Source organism: Staurois parvus, unplaced genomic scaffold (genome assembly GCF_062004578.1).
Source record: "Staurois parvus isolate SC_StPar_1 unplaced genomic scaffold, SC_StPar_1.0 ptg001079l, whole genome shotgun sequence".
NCBI classification, from domain to species: Eukaryota; Metazoa; Chordata; class Amphibia; order Anura; family Ranidae; genus Staurois; species Staurois parvus.
Genome location: NW_028318875.1, coordinates 648,507 through 660,828, shown reverse-complemented (window position 1 = coordinate 660,828; position 12,322 = coordinate 648,507). Strand labels below are relative to the sequence as shown.

Below are 12,322 nucleotides of genomic sequence, written 5' to 3'. Positions count from 1 at the left end.
TGTGTTTCCTACAGATGGATCAAGTCATGGGAACCCACCAGAGAGATGTCTTCGTCCTCTGTATTCCCGGGATTCCACACAGGAAGGTCACACCATCCCTCACCATCATCAGGTAGGTTGATCCAGTAATGGGAACCCACCAGAGAGATGTCCCCATCCTCTGTATTCCCGGGATTCCTCACAGGAAGATCACACCATCCCTCACTATCATCAGGTAGGTGGATCCAGTCATGGGAACCCACCAGAGAGATGTCCCCATCCTCTGTATTCCCAGGATCACACCATCCCTCCCCATCATCGGGTAAATGTATCCAGTCATGGGAACCCACCAGAGACCTGTCCCTGTCCTCTGTATTCCCGGGATTCCACACAGAAAGGTCACACCATCCCTCACCATCATCAGGTAGATGGATCCAGTCATGGGAACCCACCAGAGAGATGTCCCCGTCCTCTGTATTCCCGGGTTTCCACACAGGTAGGACACACTGTCCCTCACCATCATCAGGTAGATGGATCCAGTCATGGGAACCCACCAGAGAGATGTCCCCATCCTCTGTATTCCTGGGATTCCACACAGGAAGGTCACACCATCCACCACCATCATCAGGTAGATGAGGAACAATGAAGGATAGCATCATAAGGATCTGTACATTTATCTATTTTGTTATTTCTGTCATTTTTATTATATATTCAGAGTGGAAACCCAACTGATGGTAAAGTTGAGGTTAAAGAAGAGATTAAAAAGGAGGAGGATGAGGATGGGGTGATGGAGGAGTCAGAGTTTGCAAAAGTACACAAAGATCTGTACCAGGACAGCATGGTGGAGTCATCCAGCTACAGGAACCCACCAGACAGATCTCCCCATCCTCTGTATTCCCGGGATTCCACACAGGAAGGTCACACCATCCCTCACCTTCATCAGGTAGATGGATCCAGTCATGGGAACCCACCAGAGAGATGTCCCCGTCCTCTGTATTCTCGGGATTCCACACAGGAAGGTCGCACCATCCCTCACCATCATCAGGTAGGTGAGACTTAAAAATATATTCTAAGCTACTAGAGGACATTCTTCTATGTAATCTCTTGATCCTTTTTATAAATGTATTCTGTCATCTTTGGGGTTCAGGTTGAAGAACTGAAAGACGTCAAAGTTGAGGTTAAAGAGGAAGAAGAAGAGACTTTGGTAAGTGGAGATCAGCAGTCTATGGAGGAAGGTTGTCCTCTGTATTCCCGGGATACCACCCATGAAGATCACGCCCATACAGAGGATGATCAGGTAGATGGGACTGGGCAAACAATTCCTAAAAAAAATTCTATGAGAGGACATTCTTCTATGTAATCTCTTATTATTGGCAGCAGTGCTTACTGATGTCATATTCTATCATCTCTGGAATTGTAGAATGAAAAACAGAAAGACATCAAAGTTGAGGTTAAAGAGGAAGAAGAAGAGAGGATGGTGGGTGGAGATCAGCAGTCTATGGAGGAGGAGGAGGAGATGATTATGGAATGTAAACAGGAGGAATCTTCTCTACATACGGACACAAGTAAGTCATAAATAATACATTTACATATTTATTTAATTATACGAGTATAAAATATGTATTTCCATTGTTGGGTTGAGACAAACCTTCCATCTTCTTCATCTCCAGCTTTATGATCCATTTTCAGGTGAACCTCATGCCCAAAAATTGAATGCTCTGGGACAGATATATACCTTGAGGTACCTCAGTGGTGTCCTCCTGATCATGGTATCAATAAATCATATAATAATAATAATAATCAATAATATTTAAATGAGGGCTCCTCTACTAGTGGCCCTCTTCCATTGGGAACTCTACTAATGGCCCTCCTCCACTGGGAACTCTGCTAGTGGCCCTCCTCCACTGGGAACTCTGCTAGTGGCCCTCCTCCGTTGGGAACTCTGCTAGTTGCCCTCCTCCACTGGGAACTCTGCTAGTGGCCCTCCTCCACTGGGAACTCTGCTAGTGGCCCTCCTCCACTGGGAACTCTGCTAGTGGCCCTCCTCCACTGGGAACTCTGCTAGTGGCCCTCCTCCACTGGGAACTCTACTAGTGGCCCTCCTCCACTGGGAACTCTACTAGTGGCCCTCCTCCACTGGGAACTCTACTAGTGGCCCTCCTCCACTGGGAACTCTACTAGTGGCCCTCCTCCATTGGGAAGTCTACCACTTTGCTGTTGAGCAAAGCCAGCCATTTGTGTTTGTAAAGACGGCATCCCACCGTGCTCCGTATCATGTAGACTAACATATATGACTCCGGACTACAAAACATTACTTAATTTTTTTTATCTAAAAATTGTTTTCTTGCAGATGGACCCTTTGTTCTGAGGACCTCGATGTCAGATTCGATTTTATCTCCAGGTTTCAAGGCAGAAGATAATGACATCACAAAACGTTCTCCAGGAGAAGATACCATTCCTCCGCTTACACATTACAGACCATCCCATCTGGGGGGATCAATGGATCCTTCTAAACTTGAGGAATCTTCTGATAGATCCCATACTATGACTTCAGATGTCCATCTAAGATCAATGGACCCTTCTAATCCTGAGGAACCTTCTGATCAATCCCATACTATGACTTCAGATGTCTATCTAAGATCAATGGATCCTTCTAATCTTGAGGAACCTTCTGATCAATCCCATACTATGACTTCAGCTATCCACCTGAGATCAACACATCCATCCAATCCAAAGGAGTCTTCTGTAAGTGACAGGACTCACATGGGAGAGTGTCCCTTGGGCAAGCGTACATTTTCATGTTCAGAGTGTGGGAAATGTTTTAATAGGATGGAACACCTTCATACTCACCAGAGAATTCACACGGGTGAGCGTCCTTTTCCGTGTTCAGAGTGCGGGAAATGTTTCCCCCACAAAGGAACACTTGTTAGACACCAAAGGGTTCACACGGGAGAGCGTCCTTTTTCATGTTCAGAGTGTGGGAAATGTTTCAATAGGATGGGACGCCTTCATGCACACCAGAGAATTCACACAGGAGAGCGTCCTTTTTCATGTCCAGAGTGCGGGAAATGCTTCATTGATAAAAGAAAACTTCTTGGACACCAGAGAAGTCACACGGGTGATTACCGCTTTTCATGTTCAGAGTGCGGGAAAGGTTTCATTGATAAAGGAGAACTTCTTGTACACCAGAGAAGTCACACTGGTGAGCGTCCATTTTCATGTTCAGAGTGTGGGAAATGTTTCACTACGAAAAATAACCTTCTTACCCACCAGAGAATTCACACGGGCGAGCGTCCTTATTCATGTTCAGAGTGCACAAAATGTTTCGCTCAGAAAGGCGATCTTGTTAAACACCAGAGAAGTCACTCCGGTGAGCGTCCTTTTTCATGTTCAGAGTGCGGGAAATGTTTTGCTACAAAACAAAGCCTTCTTAAACACCAGAGAATTCACATGGGTGAGTGTTCTTATCCATGTTCAGAGTGTGGGAAGTGTTTCACTCAGAAAGCAAGCTTTGTTAAACACCAAAGAATCCACACGGGTGAGTGTCCCTATTCGTGCACAGAGTGCGGGAAATGTTTCCTGGAGAAATCAAGTCTAATTAGACATCAGAGAAATCACACAGGTGTGTGACTCGTTCGCAGTGTGGGAAAAGTTTCATTCAGAAAAATGCACTTGTTACACACCAGAGAACTCACCTAGGTGAATGTCCTTTCTTGTACACAGAATGGGGTTGGTCTTGGCCCCCTAGTTCCAGTGAAGGGAACTCTTAAGGTGACATTTTGGACAACTTTGTGGGAGGAGTTTGGGGATGGCCCCTTCCTGTTCCAACATGACTGCCCAACAGTGCACAAAGCAAGGTCCATAAAGACATAGAGGAGCCAGTTTGGGGTGGAGGAACTTGACTGGCCTGACCTCCACCCCATAGAACACCTTTGGGATGAATTGGAGCGGAGACTGCGAGCCAGGCCTCCTCCCCCGACATCAGTGCCTGACCTGACAAACGTGCTTCTGGAAGAATGGTCCAACCTTCCCATAGACACCCTCCTAAACCTTGTGGATGGCCTTCCCAGAAGAGTTGAAGCTGTTATAGCTGCAAAGGGCGGGGCCAACTCAATATTGAACCCTACGGACTAAGACTGGGAGGCCATTAAAGGTCATGTGTGTGGGAAGGGGGCCCAATACTGGGGTCAATATAGTGTATGTTCCTCCCACACAACCTCCAGTCCTCCCCCTGAACTCGAACAACCTACAGTATGCAGTTGGGATTTGCCCTTCACCAAGGAACCTTTTTGGCTGTTGCACTTCATCACTGAAGAGACTGGCTTCAAGATTTGTTTCATTGTATTTAAATCTTATATTCTGATTTGTAAAATAAACAAGAAAGCTCCACACATTGCCATGTTCTGTCCTGAGTCTCGTCTTACTAATGACCAGAACGATCGGTGATTGGAATGCGGTGGACTCATAGAGAGTCATCCCTTGGTCTTAGTGAGTCATCGAGTTTAGAAAGTCTAAGTAGTAGTCTAAGGCAGGGGTCTCCAAACTATGGGCTCCAGCTTTTTGAAGTACTACAAGTCCCATCATCAGCCTCATGGGACTTGTAGTTCCTCAACACCTGGAGGGCCACAGTTTGGAGACCCCAGTTTGGAGACCCCTGGTCTAAGGCGACATGGAGCCACCACAGATTCCACATTGCCACGAGGTGTTTAATGTCACAGATCAGCAGTTTCTCTGCCACTGATCTGTCACCTGTATTCCCACAGACAAGAAGGTACATGTAGTCCTGCAACTCTAACATGCCATGTTCTCCTCAATGTTACCTGCTGTCTCACAAGACGTGTATTCAAGACCAGGAAGTTGCCTTCTGTTGTGGTGGGTTTTTTTTTTATAAATTCTATTTTATAGAGTTTTCTGGTGAGGGTTTAAGAGTGACCCTAAGATTCCGATTTGCCTGGTGTCGACTTCCTGAGGGTTTCAGAGTGACCCCAAGATTCCGATTTGCCTGGTGTCGACTTCCTGAGGGTTTCAGAGTGACCCCAAGATTCTGATTTTCCTAGTGTCCCCGACTTTCTGAGAGCTTCAGAGTGAAGCCAAGATGCAGATTTTCCTAGTGTCCCCGACTTTCTGAGGGTTTCAAAGTGACCACAAGATGCAGATTTTCCTAGTGTCCCCGACTTTCTGAGGGTTTCAGAGTGACCCCAAGATTCCGATTTTCCTAGTGTCCCCGACTTTCTGAGGGTTTCAGAGTGACCCCAAGGTTCTGATTTTTCTAGTGTCCCCGACTTTCTGAGGGTTTCAGAGTGACCCCAAGGTTCTGATTTTTCAAGTGTCCCCGACTTTCTGAGGGTTTCAGAGTGACACCAAGATTCTGATTTTCCTAGTGTCCCTGACTTTATGAGGGTTTCAGAGTGACCCCAAGATTCCGATTTTCCTGGTGTTGACTTCCTGAGGGTTTCAGAGTAACCCCAAGATTCCGATTTTCCTAGTGTCCCCTACTTTCTGAGGGTTTCAGAGTAACCCCAAGATTCCGATTTTCCTAGTGTCCCTGACTTTATGAGGGTTTCAGAGTGACACCAAGATTCCAATTTTCCTGGTGTCGACTTCCTGAGGGTTTCAGAGTAACCCCAAGATTCCGATTTTCCTAGTGTCCCCTACTTTCTGAGGGTTTCAGAGTAACCCCAAGATTCCGATTTTCCTAGTGTCCCCAGCTTTCTGAGGGTTTCAGAGTGACCCCAAGATTCTGATTCTCTTTCTTTCTCAAGCTAAACAAAGCTGATCCGGTCTTTGTTGGGCTCTATGATCAGCTGGTGGAAGCCGGCGCTGGCTGGGGGATCGGGACTCCTGTTGGAACGGGAGATTCTGTTAAAGCCGTGGAAGGTGTTGGGGGGAAGGGGGAGGGCAGTTGAGCGGCTAGTTGCAGCAGATGCAGGCATCATGCTGGTACAACCATTTGAAGTCCAATGATGTACCAGGTAGGTGACTGGTCGGCAAGTGGCTATCTAGCTTACAGGCAGCTGTAAGGGTTCAAGAGTCCCAGCCATACACGGCATCTAATCTAGTTGGGAAATTGTCTGAAGCATGGCAGGGAGCAGTTCAGAGACAACATAATGGCCTAGAAAGAGTCTTTCTGCAGATATCGTGGAAAGGTTTATACTCTGGATGGATGGAATACAGGCTCCAAAGAATGTAGTGTGGGCAATGGAAGAGCTATTTCATCTGGAAGAGGAGGAATCTCTTTTCATAATGTAACGCCCTCCAGGTTAGTTAGGTGAAGTAAGGAGTGAAGTAGTGAGGTCACCTCAGGAGAGACTGGGAGGCTCTGACAGGTCAGGGCTTCTGGAGCCCTCACACCAGAACTTTCTGGAAGAGGCCCAGATCTATGGGTTTGAGGGACATTAGCAACTCCCATGAGCATGGTGACCAGGGCAACCCTCAAATGAGACAAAGCCTGAGGAAAGATTCAGTGAGTGCGGGTGGAAGAAAGAGTGAGGAGCTGGAGTGGGGAGCTCACCTGGAGGCCAGCTTCTGGAAGGGAAGAGCTCCTCTTGTCCATCATCTGCTTGGGAGAATGGCCTGTGAAGCAGGGAAGGAACTGGCCCAGCAGAAGGCAGCCACCAACCCACCGAGCAAACAGGAAAAGACAGAGTGAGTAGTCCTACACCCCCTGGGCAAGATAACGGGAGAGGGCGGTCAAGTGCAATACCAAACCAGTCTTCATCCGGGACTGATCTACAGCTCCTGGGCCCCCTTGCCCAGGGATACCTTCAAGCAGCTGGGTGAAGAGGAGGATTCCTCTGGAGTCTGAGGAGGTACACTAGAGGGCCTTTTCTGCTCTCAAAGGAGAGACTTTTGCGAAATCCACATTTTTTTGTACGTAGTTGTCATAGAGTTGGTCCCAGGGGCGGACTGACAACCATGGGGCCCCCGGGCAATAAGGGATCATGGGGCCCCTGTGTCCTTGCCCAAACTAAAAAAAGCATATAAAAAAACGCACCAGGGGCATCTCATGGGGCCCCCTACTGACCCCGGGACCTCGGGCAGTGCCCGAGTTTCCAAATGGTCAGTCCGCCCCTGGTTGGTCCTCAAAGTTCTTCTGCTCCTCAAGCATCCCATATACCCCTAGACCCCTCCCAAGCTCTAAACCTCTTAATAAAATCACAAAACCAAGCTCGAGGACTATTAAATGACTCCTATGTGCAAAGTGTGGATGAAAATACGTGTTGCCTGGCTGTGCAGAGCTTTTAGGTGGACCCAAAACTCAGCGACTCCTAAGGGGGTAGTGCTACAATAATAATAGGAAGATGGATCATCTATGAAATAGAAGAACCGTACAAGGATCATTTACCCCGATGTCACACGGGTACATTTACTAGGAAAGGGCATCATGTATATGAAATAAACAAGCCCTCTGTATATTGGTAATAAAATTATAAAAAAAAAAATCCAATATTTATAAAATTATTTTCATGTATAATCTGCACAATCATCGATGTAACCTAATAGATGGACGGACCACGAGGGAGCATAATGCGAACATAAGTGCAGTATTTATATTCAACACAAGGTGGTGATCTCACAAGTTGTCAATGGACCCAAAGACAGGAAGTGATGTCGGGTATAAGTAGGAAGCTTTGTCCAGATATCAGTTGAGAGGAAGTAGAGAGGAGACATTGCTGGAAGTGGCAGCAGAGGAGGTAATAAGATCTGATTTTTTATTTACGTCCAATAACCCCACCGTCATGTCTGTCCTCTTCCTCCATCTTCATTGTGATGTTTGTTATGGTTTATAGACGGGATACGTCCTAAATATAGAACCATTTATCCAACCGTCCATCCAGAGCCTCTGGTTTATAGACCGGATACGTCCTAAATATAGAACCATTTATCCAACCGTCCATCCAGAGCCTCTGGTTTATAGACCGGATACGTCCTAAATATAGAACCATTTATCCAACCGTCCATCCGGAGCCTCTGGTTTATAGACCGGATACGTCCTAAATATAGAACCATTTATCCAACCGTCCATCCGGAGCCTCTGGTTTATAGACCGGATACGTCCTAAATATAGAACCATTTATCCAACCGTCCATCCAGAGCCTCTGGTTTATAGACCGGATACGTCCTAAATATAGAACCATTTATCCAACCGTCCATCCAGAGCCTCTGGTTTATAGACCGGATACATCCTAAATATAGAACCATTTATCCAACCGTCCATCCGGAGCCTCTGGTTTATAGACCGGATACGTCCTAAATATAGAACCATTTATCCAACCGTCCATCCGGAGCCTCTGGTTTATAGACCGGATACGTCCTAAATATAGAACCATTTATCCAACCGTCCATCCGGAGCCTCTGGTTTATAGACCGGATACGTCCTAAATATAGAACCATTTATTCAACCGTCCATCCGGAGCCTCTGGTTTATAGACCGGATACGTCCTAAATATAGAACCATTTATCCAACCGTCCATCCGGAGCCTCTGGTTTATAGACCGGATACGTCCTAAATATAGAGCCATTTATTCAACCGTCCATCCGGAGCCTCTGGTTTATAGACCGGATACGTCCTAAATATAGAACCATTTATCCAACCGTCCATCCAGAGCCTCTGGTTTATAGACCGGATACGTCCTAAATATAGAGCCATTTATCCAACCGTCCATCCGGAGCCTCTGGTTTATAGACCGGATACATCCTAAATATAGAACCATTTATCCAACCGTCCATCCAGAGCCTCTGGTTTATAGACCGGATACATCCTAAATATAGAACCATTTTCATTCCCTGGCTCCCTGCTGCTTTGAGATGAGCAGTCATTGGAGGAGATAGGGGGCGGGTTTCTGCTTTCCACTAAATCAACTGTGGCTATAGAATTCTGTTTTGGAGATTTTCTATTCATTTATTTTTCTACTGGTCGAACAAAATAGTTTTATGTCTTGTCAGCCTTTTTTGTCTTTTTTTCCCACCAAGTCATTTATCCAACCTGAGGAGTGGGAGTATTTAGAAGGACACAAGGACCTCTACAAGGACGTCATGATGGACAATCAGCCGCCCCTCACATCACCGGGTAAGAGGAGACTTTATTGGAAAGGAGAGAGCAGTACGGAGGGTCCACCTAGATCCCCCATCATCTGATAAACACATAGAAACAATGGATTCAGTCAGTGTGTGTGTTTCCTACAGATGGATCCAGTCATGGGAACCCACCAGAGAGATGTCCCCGTCCTTTGTATTCCCGGGATTCCACACAGGAAGGTCACACCATCCCTCACCATCATCAGGTAGATGAGGAACAATGTCTGATAGTATCATTAGGATCTGTACATTATCTGCATTGTTACCATTGATGTCATTTTTATTATATATTCAGAGTGGAAACCTGAGAGATTGTAAAGTTGAGGTTAAAGAAGAGATAAAAGAGGAAGAGGATGAGGATGGGGTGATGGAGGAGTCAGAGATTCCAAAGGAATACAAAGATCTGTACCAGCACACCATGGTGGAGTCATCCAGCTACAGGAACCCACCAGAGAGATGTCCCCATCCTCCCCGGGATTCTACACAGGAAGGTCACACCATCCCTCACCATCATCAGGTAGATGGATCCAGTAATGGGAACCCACCAGAAAGCTGTCCCCGTCCTCTGTATGCCCGGGATTCCACACAGGAAGGTCACATCATCCCTCTCCATCAGGTAGGTGATTGACAATGTCTGGTAGTTCTGATTTATACACAAACCTGTTTGCTACAATGAATGTTTTATTATATATTCAGAGTGGAATCCTCGGGGATTATAATATTGTTGTTAAAGAAGAGTATAAAGAGGAGGATGAGGAGTATGGAGTGATGGAGGAGTTTTCAGAAGGACACAAGGATATGATGGAGCCACCTAATACCAGGAACCCACCAGAGAGATGTCCCCGTCCTCTGTATTCCCGGGATTCCACACAGGAAGGTCACACCATCCCTCACCATCATCAGGTAGGTGGATCCAGTCATGGGAACCCACCAGAGAGATGTTCCCGTCCTCTGTATTCCCGGGATTCCACACAGGAAGGTCGCATCATCCTTCACCATCATCAGGTAGTTGAGGAACTGTGTGTGTAGACCTAAAAACATATCCTAAGCTAGAAGATGATCTTCTATATAATCTCTTGATCCTCTTTGTAAATATGTTCTCTCATGTTTTGGGGTTTAGGTCGAAGAACTGAAATATGTCAAAGTAGAGATTAAGGAGGAAGAAGAAGAGAGGTTGGTGAGTGGAGATCAGCAGTCTATGGAGGAGGAGGAGATAATGAAAGGAAAACAGGAGGAAACTTCTCTCTATATGGACACAAGTAAGTAATAAACATTAAATGCAGAAACATTTCACATTTTTATATAATATATACGAGTCAAAAATATGTATTTCCATTGTTTGGTTGAGACAGATTTCCCAACTTCTTCATCTCCAGCTTTAAGATCCATCTTCAGGTGAACCTCATGCCTAAAGGTTGAATGCTCTGGGGCAGATATATACCTTGAGGTTCCTCAGTGATGCCCTCCTGATCATGGTATCAATAAATCATATAATAATAATAGTCATAATATTTAAATGAGAGCTCCTCTACTAGTGGTCCTCCTTTATTGGGAACTCTACTAGTGGTCCTCCTCCATTGGGAACTCTACTAGTGGTCATCCTCCATTGGGAACTCTACTAGTGGTCCTCCTCCATTTGGAACTCTACTAGTGGTCCTCCTCCATTGGGAACTCTACTAGTGGTCCTCCTCCATTGGGAACTCTACTAGTGGTCCTCCTCCATTGGGAACTCTACTAGTGGTCCTCCTCCATTGGGAACTCTACTAGTGGTCCTCCTCCATTGGGAACTCTACTAGTGGTCCTCCTCCATTGGGAACTCTACTAGTGGCCCTTCTCCACTGGGAACTCTACCACTTTGCTGTTGAGCAAAGCCAGCCAACTGTGTTGTAAAGCCGGCATCCCACCGTGCTCCGTCTCATGTTGACCAACAAACACTATATTGCCAAAAGTATTGGGTCCGCCTCCAAATCATGTGATTCAGGTGTTCCAATCCCCTCCCAATCCTTGGATTGAGGTGTTCCAATCCCCTCCCAATCCTTGGATTCAGGTGTTCCAATCCCCTCCATATCAAGTGATTCAGGTGTTCCAATCATGTGATTCAGGTGTTCCAATCTCCTCCCAATCACGTGATTCAGGTGTTCCAATCCCCTCCCAATCATGTGATTCAGGTGTTCCAATCCCCTCCCAATCATGTGATTCAGGTGTTCCAATCCCCTCCATATCATGTGATTCAGGTGTTCCAATCCCCTCCCAATCATGTGATTCAGGTGTTCCAATCCCCTCCATGGTCACAGGTGTATACAATCAAGCCCCTAGGCATGCAGACTGCTTCTACAAACATTGGTGAAAGAATGGGTCGCTCTCAGGAGCTCAGTGACTCCAAGCGTGGTCCCGTGATAGGTGGCCACCTGTGCAATAAGTCCATCCGTGACATTTCCTGGCTACTAAATATTCCACGCTCAACTGTTAGTGGGATTATAACAAAGTGGAAGTAACTGGGAACAACAGCCACTCAGCCACCAAGTGGTAGGCCACGTCACATGACAGAGCGGGGTCAGCGCATCCTGAAGCGCACAGTGCGCAGAAGTCGCCAACTGTCTGCAGAGTCCATAGCTAAAGATCTCCAAACTTGGTGTGGCCTTCAGATGAGCCCAACAACAGTGCGTAGAGAGCTTCATGGAATGGGTTTCCATGGCCGAGCAGCTGCATTCAAGCCTTCCATCACCAAGTGCAATGCAACGGATGCCGTGGTGTAAAGCATGCCGCCACTGGACTCTAGAGCAGTGGAGGCGTGTTTTCTGGAGTGACCAATCACGTTTCTCTATCTGGCAATCCGATGGACGTGTCTGGGTTTGGCGGTGGCCAGGAGAACGGTACTTGCCTGACTGCATTGTGCCAAGTGTAAACTTTGGTGGAGGGGGTATTATGGTGTGGGGTTGTTTTTCAGGGGTTGGGTTGGCCCCCTAGTTCCAGTGAAGGGAACTCTTAGGTGACATTTTGGACAATTTCATGCCCCCAACTTTGTGGGAAGAGTTTGGGGATGGCCTCTTCCTGTTCCAACATGACTGCGCACCAGTGCACAAAGCAAGGTCCATAAAGACATGGAGGAGCCAGTTTGGGGAGGAGGAACCTGACTGGCCTGCAGAGTCCTGACCTCAACCCCATAGACCACCTTTGGGATGAATTAGAGCAGAGACTCCGTGCCAGGCCTCCTCCCCCGACATCAGTGCCTGACCTGACAAATGTGCTTCTGGAAGAATGGTCC

The 12,322-nt window shown here is 46.7% G+C and overlaps 1 protein-coding gene across 1 annotated transcript in view; it reads left to right on the top strand.

Annotated features, from left to right (window-relative positions):
• The window catches only part of LOC149440495 (uncharacterized), a 36,090-nt gene that overhangs the window by 7,568 nt on the left and 16,200 nt on the right, over positions 1-12,322 (top strand). Inside the window, 6 exon segments of the mRNA XM_089658586.1 lie at positions 15-112; positions 695-1,024; positions 1,127-1,276; positions 1,400-1,544; positions 2,330-3,601; positions 3,604-3,687. Coding sequence (XP_089514712.1) covers positions 15-112; positions 695-1,024; positions 1,127-1,276; positions 1,400-1,544; positions 2,330-3,601; positions 3,604-3,687 — 2,079 coding nt within the window.